This window comes from Melanerpes formicivorus, unplaced genomic scaffold (assembly GCF_026170545.1).
Source record: "Melanerpes formicivorus ecotype bairdi unplaced genomic scaffold, bMelFor1.0.p_v2 SCAF_13, whole genome shotgun sequence".
In the NCBI taxonomy this organism is placed as follows: Eukaryota; Metazoa; Chordata; class Aves; order Piciformes; family Picidae; genus Melanerpes; species Melanerpes formicivorus.
Genome location: NW_027142365.1, coordinates 20,739,575 through 20,759,563, shown reverse-complemented (window position 1 = coordinate 20,759,563; position 19,989 = coordinate 20,739,575). Strand labels below are relative to the sequence as shown.

General features: G+C 60.7%; 1 protein-coding gene across 2 annotated transcripts in view; it reads left to right on the top strand.

Moving 5' to 3' along the window:
* Nucleotides 1-19,989, top strand: part of RSU1 (Ras suppressor protein 1) — a 149,608-nt gene that overhangs the window by 7,873 nt on the left and 121,746 nt on the right. The window contains exon 3 of one of the 2 annotated variants that reach the window (XM_068146388.1): nt 3,748-3,798. The exons of the other annotated variant lie outside the window; for it this stretch is intronic. Coding sequence (XP_068002489.1) covers nt 3,748-3,798 — 51 coding nt within the window. The remainder of the gene's footprint in view (nt 1-3,747; nt 3,799-19,989) is intronic. 2 annotated transcript variants of the gene reach the window in all.

Genomic DNA, 19,989 nt, shown 5'->3' with positions numbered 1-19,989 from the left:
CAGTGAGCCCTGCTGGTCATAGCTGTGTGCAGCCAGAGCAGAGCAGCCCCAGCAGTGAGCCCTGCTGGTCATAGCTGTGTGCAGCCAGAGCAGAGCAGCCCCAGCAGTGAGCCCTACTGGTCATAGCTGTGTGCAGCCAGAGCAGCCCCAGCAGTGAGCCCTGCTGGTCATAGCTGTGTGCAGCCAGAGCAGCCCCAGCAGTGAGCTCTGCTGGTCATAGCTGTGTGCAGCCAGGGCAGGGCAGCCCCAGGCCCCCTGCAGCCCTCAGGTGTTCCTGGGGCTGTGCTTGCTGCTGGGCAAGTGTGTGCAGAGGTGGTGGAGCTGCTCTGCAGAGCTGGCCCTGCCCAGCACAGGGCTGCCAGTCAGCTGTTGGCACAGGCTGGGGGCAGTGGCAGGCAGCTGCAGCCTGGCCCCTGGACACAGGTCAGTGTCAGTGAGCAGGTTCCCATCCTCCTGGGCTGGCCAGTGCCACTCTGTGTCTGGGCTGCTTTCCCCAGCCTGGCTGTGGGCTGCTGGCAGCTTTGGAGCTTTCAACCAAGGAGCTGCTGTAAGTAGTCCCAGAGTGCAGATGGCTAGAGCCCTGCTCCTGGCAGGTGGTGCTGGAATGCTGCCTCTTTGTGTGCCTTTGGGGGGTGTCACAGGATGGCAGGGGCTGGCAGGGGCCTCAGGGAGCATCCACCCCACCTGCCCTGCCAGAGCAGGCTGCAGGGGACCATGGCCAGGTGAATTGTGAATGTCTCCAGACATGGAGCCTCCTCCACCTCTGAGCACTCTGCTCCAGTGCTGGCAGCCTCAGAGTGAAGCAGCTCCTCCTCCTGCTCAGATGGGACTGCTGGTGTTCCACTTTGTGCCTGTTTCCCCTTGTCCTGCCCCTGAGGAAAGCCTGGCCCCATTCTCCTGACCCCCACCCTTGAGGTGTTGATAGCACTGACCAGAGTCCCTCCTCAGGCTTCTCCAGGCCCAGAAGCTCCAAGCCCCTCAGCCTTTCCTCACAAGAGATGTCCCAGGACCCTCAGCATCTTTGTGGTCCTTTGCTGTGCCCTCTCCAGCAGCTGCCTCCCCTTCTTGAGCTGGGGAGCCCAGAACCAAAGCCCTGACTGCAGCTGAGACCTGCCCAGGGCAGAGCAGAGGGGGAGGAGAACCTCCCTTGGCCTGCTGGCTGTGTTCCTGATGTGCCTCTTGGTGTGCCTTGGGCTGCTGGGCCTCAAGGGCACCCTGCTGCCTCCTGCTGTCCCCCAGGCTCCCAGGTCTTCCCCACAGAGCTGCTTTCCAGCAGCTGTGCCCCCAGCCTGTCCTGCCCATGGGGTTGTTCCTGCTCAGGTGCCTCCACTGGCTCCTGTGGAGCTCCAGGAGGTGCTCCTGCTTGGTGGCTCACAGGTGCAGTGGGATCCTTTGTCACCCACCAGGGCTGACTGAGGTCACAGGATAAGGTGCCCAGGGCTCAGTGCTGGGCCACTTCTCTTTCAGGTCTTCATCAGTGACCTGGGGGAGGGCCCTGAGGCTCCCTCAGTAAGCCTGCAGATGTCTCCAAGCTGGGTGGCAGTGCTGAGCTGCAGGGAGGCTCTGCAGGAGGGCCTGGCCAGGCTGGATCCATGACTGGGGGCAGTTGAGTGGGATTCAATGAGGCCAAGTGCTGGGTGCTGCACCTGGGCCACAACAACCCCAGGAGTGCTCCAGGCTGGGGGCAGAGAAAGGTTTGTGACCCCCTGAGGAGCCTGAGCATACACAAGCCTGTGGGAGCTGATGAGAAGCACCCCAGAGTCCCCAGGGAATTGGCTGATGGAGTTGCCAAGCCTCTCCCCATGACACTGCAACAGTCCTGGCAGCCAGGTGCAGCCCCTGGGCACTGGGAGAAGGGAAAGATCCACCCATGATGAGAAAGGTGGAGAGGAGAAGCCTGGGAACTGCCAACCTGCCAGCCTCACCTCTGTGCCTGGGCAGAGCATGGAACAGATCCTCCCAGGAGCTCTGCTCAGGCCATGGAGGACAGGGAGGTGACTGGAGACAGCCAGCTCCAGCTCCAGCCAGGCCAGCTCCCCCCTGCCCCCAGCCCAGCTCCAGCCTGGCCAGCTCCCTGCCCCCCAGGCCAGCTCCAGCCAGGCCAGCTCCCTGCCCCCCAGCCCAGCTCCAGCCAGGCCAGCTCCCCCCAGCTCCAGCCAGGCCAGCACCCCTCCTGCCCCCAGCCCAGCTCCAGCCAGGCCAGCTCCCCCCTGCCCCCCAGCCCAGCTCCAGCCAGGCCAGCTCCCTGCCCCCCAGCCCAGCTCCAGCCAGGCCAGCACCCCTCCTGCCCCCAGCCCAGCTCCAGCCAGGCCAGCTCCCCCCTGCCCCCCAGCCCAGCTCCAGCCTGGCCAGCTCCCTGTCCCCCCAGCCCAGCTCCAGCCTGGCCAGCTCCCTGTCCCTCCAGCCCAGCTCCAGCCTGGCCAGCTCCCTGTCCCTCCAGCCCAGCTCCAGCCAGGCCAGCTTCCCCCTGCCCCCAGCCCAGCTCCAGCCAGGCCAGCTCCCCCCTGCCCCCCAGCCCAGCTCCAGCCAGGCCAGCTCCCCCCTGCCCCCCAGGCCAGCTCCCCCCTGCCCCCCAGCCCAGCTCCAGCCAGGCCAGCTCCCCCCTGCCCCCCAGGCCAGCTCCCTGCCCCCAGCCCAGCTCCAGCCTGGCCAGCTCCCTGCCCCCAGCCCAGTTCCAGCCAGGCCAGCTCCCCCCTGCCCCCCAGCCCAGCTCCAGCCAGGCCAGCTCCCTGCCCCCAGCCCAGCTCCAGCCAGGCCAGCTCCCTGCCCCCAGCCCAGCTCCAGCCAGGCCAGCTCCCCTCCCATGCCTACCAGGCTGCTTCAGCCCCTAAGGCAGCAGACCCCTGTGGACTGCCTCTGAGCTACCCTCTGTGGTGTTTGTTGATGGTGAAGGGCTCTGGGGGTCAGAGATGTGGGGCACAGGGTAGCTCCTGAAGGCCTCCATCAGGGGTGGGAGGTGTGGGGAGCAGGGTAGCTCCTGAGGCCCTGTGAAAGGGCTGCAGAGGCAGAGCTGTGCTGGAGGCACTGGCAGTGCTGCTCTGGTCCTGCAGCAGGAGGGGCAGGGGGTGGCTGTGCTGGGGGGGTTGCAGTGCTGCTCTGGTCCTGCAGCAGGAGGGGCAGGGGGTGGCTGTGCTGGAGGCACTGGCAGTGCTGCTCTGGTCCTGCAGCAGGAGGGGCAGGGGGTGGCTGTGCTGGGGGCTGGCAGTGCTGCTCTGGTCCTGCAGCAGGAGGGGCAGGGGGTGGCTGTGCTGGGGGCACTGGCAGTGCTGCTCTGGTCCTGTTGGGTGATCAGCAGGAGGGGCAGGGGGTGGCTGTGCTGGGGGCAGTGGCAGTGCTGCTCTGGTCCTGCAGCAGGAGGGGCAGGGGGTGGCTGTGCTGGGGGCACTGGCAGTGCTGCTCTGGTCCTGTTGGGTGATCAGCAGGAGGGGCAGGGGGTGGCTGTGCTGGGGGCACTGGCAGTGCTGCTCTGGTCCTGCAGCAGGAGGGGCAGGGGGTGGCTGTGCTGGGGGGCACTGGCAGTGCTGCTCTGGTCCTGCAGCAGGAGGGGCAGGGGGTGGCTGTGCTGGGGGGCACTGGCAGTGCTGCTCTGGTCCTGTTGGGTGATCAGCAGGAGGGGCAGGGGGTGGCTGGATGTGTCTTGGGCCGTGCTCCTTGTGCCATGACTCTGGAGGTGCTGGAGCAGAGCTCTCTCTGGGCTGGGGCTGCCATGCTGCTGAGCTGACCTCCCTCTCTCTGCTTCCTTTGCAGTTACCTTGTCTCACATCACGCAGCTGGTCCTGAGCCACAACAAGCTGACAAGTAAGTGTGCTGCTGGGCTGGCACTCACTGCAGGCAGCTGAGCAGGACAGGCTGGCCTGCTGGGCTGGGGGTGTGGATGTGGCTCTCGGGAGGGCTTCCTGGGGCAGCACTTGATTAACCAGCAGTAGGGGGAGGGTGTGGCTTGGCAGCCAGGGTCAGTGTGCTTCAGTGCACTGGCAGATCCATCACTGCTGCCAGCTCAGGCACAGATCCATCCCCACCACGGCTCTCAGGTCCTTGTGTCTGGGTGAGAGCTCTGGGGGCTCTGTTAGTGCTGTTTGAAGTGCCTCAGAGGTGCTGCAGTTCCTGGTCTGCTAGGTGGGGAAGGGATTAGCTGAAGCAAGTGCAAGTGCATCCAGATTATCTCTAACCAGAATGTGAACCAGGCCCCACTGAGTGTGAGCTTGAGGCAGGAAGCTCAAGCAGCCTGCTGCTGCCAGGTGAATCTTTGGAGTGCAAGTTGTCTCTTGCTTTAGTGCACACACCACCTGCAGTTACTGCCTTGTGGATCCTGCTTCCCAGTGTGCAGAAGCCCTCAGGGAAGCTGTTGGTGAATGAGAGCAACATCAGCCTGAGGCTTAGCTCAGTGGAGGCAGGTCCCAGGCTGAGTGCTGAAAGGCCAAGCCATTTTCTGCAGGAGACTGCTTCAGGCTTCCCCCCCTGTGCCTTGTGCAGATCTCCTGCTCTTGGTGGCTGCAGTACAAGCAGTGAGTTTTGTCAGCTCCCTGCTGCTGTGCATCCCCTACAGAGGAGTGCTGGTGATGTTCTGCTCTCTCTGTGTGCCTCCAGCCTTCCCCTTTCTGGAGCTGGGCTCTTGAAGAGTGCCTGCAGTGGGGAGGGGGAATGGGAGCAGTCAAGGGGCTGTGTGCTGAGGACATGGCTGAAAACAGCCCAGCAAGCCCAGCTCTACAGCCCAGCCTGCTGAGCTCTGCAGGCCTTGCTGCAGGAGCTGTGGGATGATGTTATTTGAAACACCTTCTGCACTGCTGTGAAAAGCTCACCCTGGGCCCTGAGCACAGCTGCAGAGGAAAGGATGATCCTAGCACACAAGCACTGAGCCTCTGGGTGTTTGTTGGCTATTGAAGAGTAGCTTCAGGGCGCCCTAGCAGTAGATAGATCACCCTGTGGTTGCTGTGTGTGTGTGAGGAGCAGGAACTGGCTCTTGCAGGCCATGCCTCTGCTGCTGCAGTGTGCTCTGCACTGGCATCCTGCTGTTTGCTTTTGTCCCTCCTGTGCTTTCCACAGACATCTTGGTTGGTTTGTGCACTTGGCAGCCACCTCACACACAGCTGATGGCAGATGGGTGAGCTCAGGGGCAGAGTCAGCCAGGGACCATGGGAAGGTTCACTGTGACATAGATGGCCCTGCCTTGCTGTGGCTTCAGGAATAGCTGGAAGCTGAGAGGAGGGCAACCTGCCTTGGGCATAGTGGCACCCAGCCTCTGCTAGCAGCCCCTGAGCAGCTGGGTCCCCAGGCCACTCAGCTGGTGGCTTTTCTGTTGCCTTGGGTCCCTGCAAGGAGCTGCCTGTCTCTGGACCTGGCCTGCTCAGAAGCTGTGTCCAGCCACTTCAGCTTTCTCTGCAGCTTTGGGAGGGCTGCTGGCACCTTCAGACCTCTCCTGAGGTCAGAGAGCTCTGCTGAGACCCCACCTGCAGCTCTGTGTCCAGTTCTGCTGCCCCCAGGATAAGAGGGACTTGGAGCCCATGGAGCAGGCCCAGAGAAGGGCCAGGAAGATGATCAGAGGCTGGAGAGTCTCCCCTATGGGACAGGCTGGGAGAGTTATTGGGGCTGTTCAGCCTGGAGAAGAGAAGGCTCCAGGAAGACCTCAGAGCAGCCCTCCTGAAGAGGCTCCAGAAGAGCTGAGGGGAAACTGTGACAAGAGCTGGGAGTGACAGGATGAGAGGCAATGGATTGAAGCCTGAGGAGGGCAGATGGAGGCTGGAGATGAGGAAGAAATTCTTTGCAGTGAGGCTGGGGATACTCTGGCCCAGGCTGCCCAGGGAGGCTGTGGCTGTCCCCTCCCTGGAGGTGTTGAAGGCCAGGCTGGATGAGGCCCTGAGCAGCCTGGGCTGGTGGGAGGTGTCTCCTTCTCTGGAGACTTTCAAGCCCCACCTGGATGCATTCCTGTGTGACCTGCCCTGGGTGATGCTGCTCTGGCAGGGGAGTTTGACTTGATCTCTGGAGGTCCCTTCCAACCTCTACCATTCCATGATAGTATTTGACAGCACTGTGAATCCTAAGTGTAGCCCAGGGGTGGGTTTGGCTGAATCCAGCCAGCTGGGCAGCTGACAGGTTGCTGCCTTGGTCTGAGGAGGAGAAGCCAGGCTGGAAGTCCTGCCTGGCCTTCAGGTGTACTCAGCATGGCTGGCTGAGACCTGAGCCTGCTGCAACATCAGCTCCAGAATGAAAAGCTGAGTAAATAACCTGTGTCTGAGCCTTGAGGTTAGCTGTAGAGGGGAGGAAGATGTGGTGAGAAGAAGTGTCCAGGAAGGATCTGTTGAGGCTGACTCTCTCCAGGAGAAGCTCAGAGAGCAGTGCTGACAGCAGTTCAGTGTTCAGAGCAGCACCAGGGTAAGGACTGCCCCAAAGTGTGCTCTGTTAAACACCAGCCTCTGATTGCTGCTTTCTGCTGCAGCAGCCCTCAGATCAGCAGGCTGCAGGTGCACCTCCTGCCAGCCAGGGCACTCTGTCACCCTTGTAATTGCTGCCTCTGGGTTGATTCTGTGGGGAGGGAAAGCCACTGCTGCTCCTGAGCAGTAACTCAGCAAGTCTGAAACTCACTGCTGCTTCACAGAGGGCTGTGGACACCTGAACAGGCAGCCCAGGACTTGTAAAGGCTAAGTTTCAAGCCCATGTTCCTTTTTTGACACCCTTGACCTAATCTTTTGAGCTATGTAATAAATTGTCTTAGCAGCTTGTTCTTAAACTGAGTGGGCAGCTGGTGGCAGTGACACTTGACATGCTGCACTAAGGTCATATTAGCATCTTCTGCTCCTTTTCTGCCCTTCAGATGAGTGTTCAGCTTGCCTTGTGCCCCTCCTGTTCTTCAGATGAGTGTTCAGCTTGCCTTGTGCCCCTCCTGTTCTTCAGATGAGTGTTCAGCTTGCCTTGTGCCCCTCCTGTTTGCAGTAACTATGTCTGTCTGGAGCAGTGGCTGCCTGGCAGAGCTGGAGGTGCATGCTTGTCTGCAGGCATCCTGCAGCCTTTGGCCAGCAGGGAGGAGCACTGCTCTGCCAAGCCAGCTCGCTGCCTGGGGGCTCTCTGGGGCATGGGCTTTGCTAATCTCTCTGGTGTGCCTTTTCCACGGTCCTAGAATGGCTCAGGCTGGAAGGCACCTCAGAGCTCAGCTGCTCCAACCCCCTGCCGTGGGCAGGGACTCCTCTCAACTACACTCAGCTGCTCAAGGCCTCATCCAGCCTGGCCTTGAGCACCCCCAGGGAGGAGGCAGCCACAGCCTCCCTGGGCAGCCTGTGCCAGAGTCTCACCACCCTGGTGCTGAAGAACTTCCTCAGCTCCAGTCTAACCCTGCTCTGCCTCAGCTTCAAACCATTCTCCCTTGTCCTGTCTCCAGTCCCCCTCATGAAGAGTTCCTCTGCAGCCTTCCTGTAGGATCCCTCCAGGTACTGTAAGACAGCTCTGAGGTTCCCCCAGAGTCTAGTGCAGGCTGCACAGCCCCAGCTCCCTCAGCCTGGCTCACAGCAGAGCTGCTCCAGCCCTTGGAGCATCTTTGTGGCCCTCCTAGACTCACTCCAGCAGTTGATGTCCTCATGCTGGGGACACCAGAACTGGAGGCAGTGTTTGAAGTGCTGCTGCTCATGCATTTACCTGTATGGATCACAGAACACATCTGGCTGGAAGGGACCTCCAGGCTCAGCCAGTCCAACCCCCACCCAGCACTGCAGGCTCAGCACCAAACCATGGCCCTAAGCACCAGCTCCACACACTGCTTCAACACCTCCAGGGATGGGGACTCCAGCACTGCCCTGGCCACAACATTCCAAGGCCTCAGAACCCTTCCAGGCAAGAAAGATTTCCTAGCATCCAGCCTGAACCTCCCCTGGGGCAGCTTGCAACCATTGCCTCTGCTCCTGTGGCTTGACACCCAGGAGCAGAGGCTGTCCCCTCCTCACTGCAACCTCCCTGCAGGGAGCTGCAGAGAGCAAGGAGGTCTCCCTCAGCCTCCTCTTCATCAGCAGTGCTCAGACCCACACTGGTTTTTCTGGGCAATATTAGGCTGGGTCGTTTTCAGCTGCCTGGTGCTATGACACTAGAGGAGTCTTTAACCCACAGCAGAAGCAGTTTGTTCACTTCTGAAGAAGCTGAGTTGGTGCTTTGGAGCTGGGGGAGAGCTTCCTGTGCTTCACACTCAGCAGCAGAGCTCTGGGGACAGCTACACAGCTGTTAGCCTGCAGTCTCTCTGGGCCAGCCTGGGTGCAGCCCTGGCATGATTCTGCTGTGGGCTCTCCTGTGGCAAGTTTGAGTCAGAGAGCAGTGGTGAGTATTTGTTTCCTGAACTAAATGCAGAGGTGGGGCAGGGGCTGCTGGTGATGGACTGAACACCTCCCAGCATGCAGGGGTTTGAAGCCCTCTGTCAGCAGGCAAGATGGGAGGCAGGCCTGTCTGTGCTGTTAGCCTTCAGGGGCTGGCTGACCCTGGCCCAGCTGCCTCTTGAAGGCAGTGGCTAACACCCAAGTAAGTCCTGAGAGGTGTTCCTGAAGCCTGTGGGAAGGAGTTGCTGGCTGACAGACATCCACCCTGCAGCCTGGTGCCTTTGCCTGGCAGCTGTGACCAAGCTGCCTTTGTTCTGTGTCACTTGCTGGCAGCCCCCAGGTGCTGTTCCCCTCCTGCCCTGGGGATCACACTCACACGGATAGTGGTGGGAATGAGGGCAGCTGTGCCAGAGGGCCAGGAAGGAGCTGGGGCCACAGGACATACTCCTGCAGAAACCCTGCCCCACCAGTGTGCTCAGGCACTGCTGAGACTTCTGCACCTTCTGTGCCACACAGCCATCTTCATGGCTCCTTCCTGCTGGTCTCTGCACAGCTGCTTAGGGTTGCTTTACCCAAGCTCCAGTGGAACCTACCTTCTGAAACCCACTGCCAGCTTGGCCACTGGCTCCCCAGCTCAGGAGGGACAGGGATCTGCTGGAGAGAGTCCAAGGGAGGGCTATAAGGATGCTGCAGGGACTGCAGCACTGCCTGGGGAGGAGAGGCTGAGAGCCCTGGGGCTGCTCAGTCTGGAGAGGAGAAGGCTGAGAGGGATCTGATCAATGTCTATCAATAGCTGAGGGCTGAGGGTCAGGAAGGAAGGGACAGGGACAGCCTCTGCTCACTGTGCCCTGGGATAGGCCAAGGTAGGATGGAAACTGCAGCACAGGAGGTTCCAGCTCAGCATGAGGAGGAACTTCTTGACTGTGAGGGTCCCAGGGGCCTGGAGCAGGCTGCCCAGGGAGGTTGTGTAGTCTCCTTCTGTGGAGCCTTTGCAGCCCTGTCTGGATGTGTTCCTGTGTGAGCTGTGCTGGGTTCTCTGCTCCTGCTCTGGCAGGGGAGTTGGACTGGAAGCTCTCCAGAGGTCCCTTCCAACCCCTGACATCCTCTCATCCTGTGATCCTTCTGCCAGCCCTGTGCAGGACAGGAGTGTGCCAAGGGTGCTGCTGGGAGCTGCACGTCCTGCAGGGCCAGCCAGGCTGCCTCCTCCTCTGTACTGCTCCACGGGCTGTGCTGGGGTGGCCGTGTCAGCCGTGGGCTGTGCTGGGGTGGCCGTGCCAGCCATGGGCAGTGCTGGGGTGGCCGTGTCAGCCATGGGCAGTGCTGGGGTGGCCGTGCCAGCCGTGGGCAGTGCTGGGGTGGCCGTGCCAGCCGTGGGCTGTGCTGGGGTGGCCGTGCCAGCCGTGGGCAGTGCTGGGGTGGCCGTGCCAGCCATGGGCTGTGCTGGGGTGGCCGTGCCAGCCGTGGGCTGTGCTGGGGTGGCCGTGCCAGCCACGGGCAGTGCTGGGGTGGCCGTGCCAGCCGTGGGCAGTGCTGGGGTGGCCGTGTCAGCCATGGGCAGTGCTGGGGTGGCCGTGCCAGCCGTGGGCAGTGCTGGGGTGGCCGTGCCAGCTGTGGGCAGTGCTGGGGTGGCCGTGTCAGCCATGGGCAGTGCTGGGGTGGCCGTGCCAGCCGTGGGCAGTGCTGGGGTGGCCATGTCAGCCGTGGGCAGTGCTGGGGTGGCCGTGTCAGCCGTGGGCAGTGCTGGGGTGGCCGTGTCAGCCATGGGCAGTGCTGGGGTGGCCGTGCCAGCCATGGGCTGTGCTGGGGTGGCCGTGCCAGCCGTGGGCTGTGCTGGGGTGGCCGTGTCAGCCGTGGGCTGTGCTGGGGTGGCCGTGCCAGCCGTGGGCAGTGCTGGGGTGGCCGTGTCAGCCATGGGCAGTGCTGGGGTGGCCGTGCCAGCCGTGGGCAGTGCTGGGGTGGCCGTGCCAGCTGTGGGCAGTGCTGGGGTGGCCGTGTCAGCCATGGGCAGTGCTGGGGTGGCCGTGCCAGCCGTGGGCAGTGCTGGGGTGGCCGTGTCAGCCATGGGCAGTGCTGGGGTGGCCGTGCCAGCCGTGGGCAGTGCTGGGGTGGCCATGTCAGCCGTGGGCAGTGCTGGGGTGGCCGTGCCAGCCGTGGGCAGTGCTGGGGTGGCCGTGCCAGCCATGGGCAGTGCTCGGGTGGCCATGTCAGCTATGGGCTGTGCTGGGGTGGCCGTGTCAGCCGTGGGCAGTGCTGGGCTTGGTTTCCAGCAGGTTGGAATGTCAGGAGGTTGCTGAAGTTTCATGTTGAGGAATTGTCACAGAAGCTCTTGAATCAAACTTTGTCCTACTGTGTTCATAGCTCTTCAGCTAGAGTTGGTGGTGTCATGATGGTTCTGGGGGACAGGTAGGGAACTGAAGAGCACTGAAAGTGCAGGGAGCCAAGGTGAGGAAGAGGAAGGGGCTGCTGCCCAGCCTGGCTGTTCTGCTCTGGCACTCAGCCCATGCAGTGCCAGGCAGAGTGGTTTGGAGCTGAGGGACCCCATGTGGCATAGGTGAGTGAGCCCAGAGGAGGGGCTGCAGCTCTGTGTCACACTGGATGTTGATATCAAATGCAAACCAGGAGGGTGCCTTGGCACCTGGCTGGGCTGCAGGCAGCAGAGGACATCAGGGGCTGCCTTGTAGTCCTGTTGTGCCCTGGGTTGGTTGGTGAGCTGGAGCACAGTTAGCAGCAGAGAAGCTGCTGCCTGCTGACCAGCACTGTTTGGCCACAGATGGGGCTCACACCTGGCTCCTCTTTCCATTGCAAAGCAGCTTTTGTGAGCAGCTTGGCCATAATGGTCCTGAAAGGTCTGGCCTCTAGCTGGCCAGCCAGCTGCAGGGAAGTGTGCAGAGTGTCACACCCTGCTCACACTCAACATCTGTGCCCGGGGTCCTGCTGAACTCAGCAGTTAAACTCCCTGCACTGTGTCGTGAGCAGGAAGGCTGCTTGAAGAGCTCCAGCTCAGGGGGCTGAGGTAAGTGAGGAGTGCAGAGAGGGGAAGCCCTGAGCTGGGGAGCAGAGAGGGGAAGCCTTGAGCTGGGGAGCAGAGAGGGGAAGCCCTGAGCTGGGGAGCAGGCTGGGCTGCTGGAGCTGAGCTCAGCAGTGGCAGCAGGTAGGAGTGCTGGGGGTCACTGTGCTGCTGGGTCAGTGTTGCTAGCTCTGGGGCAGCTCTGGGGCAGCTGCTGGCCGTGCCGCCCTGGCCCCGTGCCTGGCGCTGGCTGCTGTGGGGCAGCTGTGGGGCAGCTGTGGGGCAGCTGCTGGCCGTGCCGCCCTGGCCGTGGCCCCGCGCCTGGCGCTGGCTGCTGTGGGGCAGCTGTGGGGCAGCTGTGGGGCAGCTGCTGGCCGTGCCGCCCTGGCCCCGCGCCTGGCGCTGGCTGCTGTGGGGCAGCTGTGGGGCAGCTGCTGGCCGTGCCGCCCTGGCCGTGGCCCCGCGCCTGGCGCTGGCTGCTGTGGGGCAGCTGTGGGGCAGCTGCTGGCCGTGCCGCCCTGGCCCCGCGCCTGGCGCTGGCTGCTGTGGGGCAGCTGTGGGGCAGCTGTGGGGCAGCTGCTGGCCGTGCCGCCCTGGCCCCGCGCCTGGCGCTGGCTGCTGTGGGGAGCCGGCGCCGGAGCTGTGGCGCTCGCCCGCTAGAGGTCGCTGTTGAAGTGTGTTCAGCGGCTGTGGGGGCAGGCGCTGCGGCTCCGGGCGCGGCTCAGCCTGCCTGGGAGGTGCTGGTGGACAGCAGCGCAGCTTTGCCTCTTCTCTTCAGTCCCCTTCGCCTCCGGTGCTCCTGCGCTCGGCAGCTTGGCTCTGTTCCGTGCTGCCCTGCCACACTCTCCGAAGGTCTCTGCTGCTCCTGGCTCCTTCCTGTCCTTCGGCTCTGCTTGCTCTGCTGCTCAATTTTATCAAACTTTATCTCTCCAGCCTCCTCTGCATTACCTTTTCTCTGAGCTGCTGTTTTGTTCTCTGCTCTTTGCACTGCTGCTTCCTTGGCTCTCCTGTGTAATGCTTTAGTCATCCTCTGCCCTTTGGTTTCTGTGAGGTGATCCATTTGGATTGTGCTGTGGTTCCCAGGTCCACCCTCAATTGTGTTTGTAAGTTCACTTTCTGATGCTGCCAGAGTATCAGTGCCTCGCTGCCCACCTTGCTTTGGCTGCCACAGGGCCAGCCTTTGCCAGCCTTTGCCAGCCTTTGCCACATTCTGCCTTCTTCCAGCAGCACACTTCAGAACCTTTCTCCTTTTGTCCCCTGCTCACACAGCCAAACTCTGATTTGCTCTGCTGGCCCCTTCTAACTTCTCTTGCTCTCTCTGCACAACCAGCACAGAACCTCTCTCTTTATTGACCTGAACCTCTTGCAGAGGCTCCTGCATCTTATTTACTATGCTGCTAAACAGAGCCACAGAAAGCACTGGGTGGGAAGGGACCTCCAGAGGTCATCCAGTCCCACCACCCCTGCAGTCAGCAGGGACATCCCCACCTTGATCACATCCTCACCTTGATCACATCCTCACCTTGATCACATCCTCACCTTGATCACATCCTCACCTTGATCACATCCCCACCTTGATCAGGTTGCTCAGAGCCCCATCAAGCCTGAACTTGAACATCCCTAGGCATGGGGTCTCCACCACCAACCTGGGCAGACTGTTCCATAGTTCCACCACCCTCAGACTAAAGAACTTCTTCCTGATGTCCAGTTTAAATCTGCCCTGCTCTACTGCCTCTGCTCCACCCCTCATCCTGTTGCCAGAAGCCCTTCTGAACAGTCCCAGCCTTCTTGGAGCTCCCTTCAGGTACTGCAAGGCTGCTCTGTGGTCTCCCTGGAGCCTTCTCTTCTCCAAACTGCACATTCCCAATTCTCAGCCTTTGTAGGAGAGCTGCTTCAGCCCTCTGATCACCTTTGTGGCACTCCATCCTGGGGACCCTCTCCAGCAGGTCCATGTCCCTCCTATGTTGAGAATCCCACAGCTGGACACAGCCCTGCAGGTGAGGTCTCCCCAGAGCAGAGCAGAGGGGCAGGATCCTCTCTCTCCAGCTCTGGCCACACTGCTTTGGATGCAGCCCAGGCTGCCCTTGGCCTTCTGTGCTGCCAGTGCCCATTGCTGGCTCCTCTCCAGCTCCTCCCCCACCAGCACCTCCAGGGCCTTCTCTGCAGGGCTGCTCTCAATCTCATCCCCCCCAGCCTGCACTGGTAAGGAGGATTGTTCCCACCCTGGGGCAGGACCTTGCACTTGACCTTGTTGTACCTCATGAATAGTGTAGTGTAGACCTGGATGTGTTGGAGGCAGCCTAAGGACTACCTCAGTCAGAACTGGCTCTGTGCTGAGCTCCTGCCCAGCCCAGCTGCTCTGCCTGCTCCAGCCTGCTGCAGTGTGTTCTGTGTCCCTCTGGTGCTGTCTGACACTTCCTTGGCATGGTTATGTAGCTGACTTGTGACTTCTGAAGGGACAGAGGCCCATGTCCTCTCTGGCCTTTGCTGCTTATCTCTCCTCCTCTGCTTCCTCTCTCAGCCATTGCACACTGCTGTACTGAGGTGATACGCCCCAAAAATTGAGAGGAGTGGCCCCTCAGCAAGTTCAGTGATAATCCCAAACTCAGGCTGTGCTGCCATCCAGCCAGAGCTGGACAGGCTGAGAGCTGGCTGCAGGCAAACCTCAGGAAGCTCAATAAGGACAAGGGCAGAGTCCTGCAGCTGGGCAGGAACAGCAGCAGGCACCAGGACAGGTTAGAGGCTGCCCTGCTGGGGAGCAGCTCCAGGGAGAAAGGCCTTGGAGTGCTGCTGGGCAGCAAGTTCTGCCTGGGACAGCAATGTGCCCTGGGGGCCAAGAGAGCCAATGGCATCCTGGGGTGCAGCAAGAAAAGTGTGGCCAGCAGGGCTGGGGAGGTTCTGCTGCCCCTCTGCTCTGCCCTGCTGAGACCACAGCTGCAATCCTGTGTCCAGCTCTGGGCTCCCCAGTTCCAGAGAGACAGAGACCTGCTGGGGAGAGTCCAAGGGAGAGCCAGGAGGATGCTTAGGGGACTTGAGCATCTCCCCTGTGAAGAGAGACTGAGAGCCCTGGGGCTGTTTAGTCTGGAGAGGAGAAGGCTGAGAGGGATCTGATCAATGTCTATCAATAGCTGAGGGCTGGGGGTCAGGTGGAGGGGGCCAAGCTCTTTTGGGTGGTGCCCAGCACTAAGCCAAGGAACAAAGGAGACAAACTGGAACAGAGAAGGTTTCATCTCAGCATGAGGAGAAACTTCTTTGGTGTGAGGCTGCTGGAGGCCTGGAGCAGGCTGCCCAGAGAGGTTGTGGAGTCTCCTGCTCTGGAGCCTTTCCAACCCCAGCTGGATGTGTTCCTGTGTGCCCTGCCCTGGGTGCTGCTGCTCTGGCAGGGGGTTGGACTGGATGATCTCTGGAGGTGCCTTCCACCCCCTAACATTCTGTGACTCTGTGAAACATGCTGGCAGGCTCTGTGTGGTGGAACTGGCCTGCAGCAGGAGCAGTGTGGCCAGCAGGAGCAGGGAGGTCATTCTGCCCTGTGCTCAGCACTGCTTAGGCCACACCTTGAGTCCTGTGTCCAGTTCTGGGCTCCTCAGTTTAAGAAGGACATTGAGACACTTGAAGGTGTCCAGAGAAGGGCAACAAAGCTGGGGAGGGGTCTGGAGCACAGCCCTGTGAGGAGAGGCTGAGGGAGCTGGGGTTGCTTAGCCTGGAGAAGAGGAGGCTCAGGGGAGACCTTCTTGCTCTCTCCAACTCCCTGAAGGGAGGTTGTAGCCAGGTGGGGGTTGGTCTCTTCTCCCAGGCACCGAGCACCAGAACAAGAGGACACAGTCTCAGGCTGCACCAAGGGAAGTTTAGGCTGGAGGGGAGGAGAAAGTTCTTCCCAGCAAGAGAGATTGGCCATTGGGATGTGCTGCCCAGGGAGGTGGTGGAGTCCCCATCCCTGGAGGTGTTCAAGAGGGGATTGGATGTGGCACTTGGTGCCATGGTTTAGTTGTCAGGAGGTGTTGGGCAACAGGTTGGACTGGATGACATTTGAGGTCTTTTCCAGCCTTATTGATTCTATGACTCTATGATCTGGGGTGGTGTCTGAGCACAGGGAGAGGGAGATCCCTACACACCAGCCTCAAAGTGCTGTCTGGATGAAGCCCCCTTGATAGCTTTTCTCCCCCTTCTCCCTGGAAGGCAGTGCCTGCTGCAATGCAGATGGCAGAGCATTTTGGCTGTCACTGTACACCTGTTGGGTTTGAGAAGCTTGGGAGGAGGAAGCAGAATCATTGTCTTTCAGCAGAGCTTTGTTGTGTAAGGGCCTGAGGAGTGCAGGCTGGAGCTGCCCTGAGTGAGGCACAGCCCCTGAGCTCCATGGCAGCAGTGAGCAGCAGGCTCCGGCTGGAGCTGTCCCTGCTGGCCGCGGGGGGGTGGGCAAGAGGCCCCCTGTGAGTCTCTGCTGCCCCAGGGCACTCTGATGGTGCTGCTGGCAGTGCTGCATCACAAGAGAGCACAGGCATGAGGTGCAGTGCTGCACACAAGCAGCTTGCTGCGTGGCTCTGCAGGAGCTGTCCCTGTGCAAGGCAGCTGCACACCCATGGGCTGCTTGTCTGTGAGGCTCACTGCTTTCTGACCTGGGTTAGCACAGATTTCTGCTGTCTTCCCTTCTCAGTGGAGCCTTACAGCAGCTGAGGAGGGGACAGCCTCTGCTCCTGGGTGTCAAGGGCCAGGAGCAGAGGCAATGGTTGCAAGCTGCCCCGGGGGAGGTTCAGGCTGGCTGCTAGGAAATCTTTCTTGCCTGGAAGGGTTCTGAGGCCTTGGAATGTTGTGGCCAGGGCAGTGCTGGAGTCCCCATCCCTGGAGGTGTTGAAGCAGTGTGTGGAGCTGGTGCTTAGGGCCATGGTTTGGTGCTGAGCCCTGTGCCTAAACCACTGCAGAGTGCAGGAACCCTTGGGCTGAGAGGGTTTGCTCCTCCTTGCCTGAGGCTGGGCAGCTTGTGGCAGGGTTTGTCTTGGCTGGGAGCAATGTCTGCTGTAGCTGGAAGTGCAGAGTGGGCTGAAGCCTGGGCCCAGCTGCCACACAGCTAGCTGCAGAGAGGGCTCCCTGCCCTTGGCAGGGCTGAGAGAATGTCATCTGGGTGGCCCCTTCCAGCCTGAGCCACTCTGTGACTGTAGCACAGGCTGGGAGAAATGGCTCTGGGGGCTGGCTGGAGGGGCCCAACCCAGGGGCTGGTGCTGCCCCCTGGCACTGCCATGGCCCCCCAGAGCCTGGCTGGTGCTGCCCCCTGGCACTGCCATGGCCCCCCAGAGCCTGGCTGGTGCTGCCCCCTGGCACTGCCATGGCCCCCCAGAGCCTGGCTGGTGCTGCCCCCTGGCACTGCCATGGCCCCCCAGAGCCTGGCTGGTGCTGCCCCCTGGCACTGCCATGGCCCCCCAGAGCCTGGCTGGTGCTGCCCCCTGGCACTGCCATGGCCCCCCAGAGCCTGGCTGGTGCTGCCCCCTGGCACTGCCATGGCCCCCCAGAGCCTGGCTGGTGCTGCCCCCTGGCACTGCCATGGCCCCCCAGAGCCTGGCTGCTGCTGCCCCCTGGCACTGCCATGGCCCCCCAGAGCCTGGCTGGTGCTGCCCCCTGGCACTGCCATGGCCCCCCAGAGCCTGGCTGGTGCTGCCCCCTGGCACTGCCATGGCCCCCCAGGCCTGGGTAGCAGGGAGAGGCCTCTCTGTCCCCGGTGGTGTCCCCGTGCTGGCTGAGCAGTGCTGCTGCTTGCTGCCCTGCCCAGGCTGGCAGCCCCCAGTGTGTGTGAGCAGCTCTGCTGTGCTTGCAGTGCCTTGCTCTTGGGTCACTTATTTCCAGCCCAGCAATCCCCTCCTGCCCTCAGCCCCTGGGTTTTGGTGTTTCTCTCCAAGCTCTGCAGTGCCTCCTGAGCTTCCTTCTCAGAGCAGCAGAGCCTGGTCCTTTGTCTTCACTAGGTGTCACACCTTCCCCTGTCTCTTCTGAGCCTCCCTTGTGCTCACAGCACTCCTCTGGCTCCCAAGTGAGAGCTGCTTGTGGATGAATGGCTTGGTGAGCACAGCAGCAAGCTGTGGGGTGACTGGCACAAGTTCATCAGGCCACTGCAGTGCTGCTGTGGGTAAGTGCAGAGTTGCTCTGCTGGGTCCTGGAAGGAGCTGAGGATCAAGGAGAGAGGTTTGTGTGGAGCAGTGTGAGGAGGCTTGGTGGCTGTCCTTGCAGGGGGGGAGAGAGGGCCAAAGGGGAACCTTGAGCTACATACTGTGTAGATGGAGTCCTGCATGCTTCACTTGGGCCCAGGCTTCTCCCCAGGCAGCTGCCAAGGCTGACAGCAGCATGCCTATGAATATGTAAGATGGAAACTGTTGTGTTCTGCTAATTCCTCCTTCAGTGTGGTGCAGCTGATTGCTTCCCTCCCAGGATAGCAGAGCCCTTGTCAGATGAGTCTGAACATGACTCCAGCTCCACAAGTGCTCTCATCTTGGCTGCACAGAATGCATTACAGAGTTAGTGTGCTGAGTTCTGCCTCCCCCATGGGATGTGAGTAACATTTCATGTCTTTATGACCTTTACTCTGAGGGATCCTTACTCATGGAAAGTTCTGTTGCTGCTCACCATGTTAGAGAGAGCCTGCAGAGCTGCCTTCATTGCAGTGTCTGCCCCTCAGCTCCTGCCTCAGGCTCTTGCTCTTGGCAGGAGAAGCTCAGCTGGCATCTGCCTTGGGCTGGTAGCACTCCCAGAGCTCTGCATGGAGTTCTCTTGCACTGTGCTTGACTCCTGACCAGCCCTTAGTGGGATGATGGTGTGAGAAACTGGCATCATCCATCAGTCTGTCCTGTGACAGGTGGTGCTCTGGGGGTACATCCCCCACAGGCTGCAAGGGTTTGCAGTGCTGCTGCATGGCCTGCTCCTGCCTGCTGCCAATGGCTCCTTCAAGCACAGAGGCAGCATTCTGAAGCTTGTAGGTGTGTGCATGCCCAAGCTGCTGATCCTGGGGGTCAGTACATCAAATCCTCATTTCTCAGCTTCCCACATTGCCAGGTTGCATGGGGGGAAGAGACCCTCAGAGGTCATCTTGTCCATCGCCCTGAACTCAGCAGGGACAGCTCCAGCTACAGCAGGCTGCCCAGGGCCACACAAATCTGAGCTTGAATGGCTCCAGGGATGGGGCCTCAACCACCTCCCTGGGCAGCCTGTGCCAGTGTCTCACCACCCTCCCTGTGCAGAGCTTCCTCCTGGTCTCCAACCTAACTCTGCCCTGCTCCAGTTTCAAACCATTGCCCCTCAGCCTATCCCCTCAGGCCCCTCTGAGCAGTCCCTCCCAGTTCTCCTGGAGCCCCTTCAGGTACTGGCAGGCTGCTCTAAGGTCTCCCTGGAGCCTTCTCTTCTCCAGGCTGAGCAGCCCCAACTCTCCCAGCCTGTCCCCACAGCAGAGGTTCTCCAGCCTTGGTGGCCTCCTCTGGACCTGCTCCATCAGGTCCATGTCCCTCTTGTGTTGGGGGCCCCAGAGCTGGACCCGGCCCTGCAGGTGAGGTCTCAGCAGAGTGGAGGGGTAGAGTCAGCTCTCTCCATCTCCTGGCCTGCTGCTTTTGAACCTTCAGTGTTGAAGTGTAAATGAAGAGAAATGCTTAGCTTAGCTTCCATGCCATGTTCCCTCCCCTGGAAGGTTAACATCTTGCCTGAAGCTAATTGTGCAGCTGGTGGCCTCTGGATTTGGTTTTGATCTGAGCTTCCTTCTCTAAAACACTTCACAGTTTAGTGTTGTGTTGCAAAGGGCATTTTGCTAGGAGTCTTGTTTCCTTAAGAGTGCCTGCAGAAATGTTTATTTAGTGTAGGTCTCTATTACATAGCCCTGGAGAAAAGGCCTTGGGGGTGCTGGGGGAGGAGAAGCTCAAGAGGAGCCAGCAGGGAGCACTTGCAGCCCAGAGAGCCAAGCAGAGCCTGGGCTGCAGCAAGAGAAGTGTGGCCAGCAGGGCCAGGGAGGGGATTCTGCCCCTCTGCTCCACTCTGCTGAGACCACAGCTGGAGCTCTGGGGCCAGTTCTGGAGCCTCTGTGCCAGGAAGGGTCTGGAGGTGCTGAAAGGTGTCCAGGGAAGGGCCACGAGGAGGAGCAGAGGGCTGGAGCTGCTCTGCTGTGGAGACAGACTGAGAGAGTTGGGGTTGTGCAGGCTGGAGAGGAGAAGGCTCTGAGGAGACCTTCTGGTGGCCTTCCAGGGTCTGCAGGGGGCTCCAAGAAAGCTGGGGAGGGACTTTTGAGGGTTTCAGGGAGTGATAGGACTGGGGGGCATGGAGCAGAACTAGAATTTGGGAGATTGAGATTGGCTGTGAGGAAGAAGTTGTTCCCCAGGAGGGTGGTGAGAGCCTGGCACAGGTTGCCCAGGGAGGTGGTGGAAGCCTCCTGCCTGGAGGTGTTTGCAGCCAGGCTGGATGTGGCTGTGAGCAACCTGCTGCAGTGTGAGGTGTCCCTGGCCATGGCAGGGGGGTTGGAACTGGCTGAGCCTTGAGGTCCCTTCCAACCCTGACAGTTCTGTGATATGATTCTAAGTAGCAAAGCAACCAGACTAGTTTCATCTTTCAGATGAGGAGTGGAGGCTGCACCTTTGCAGCCCCTCAGTTTGCTTACTTTTGAAGTGCTGCAGGTTCTGGTTGATTTCCAGTGCTTCATAGAAGCTTCAAGAGAGCTTCCTGGAGAGGATGTGCAGAAGC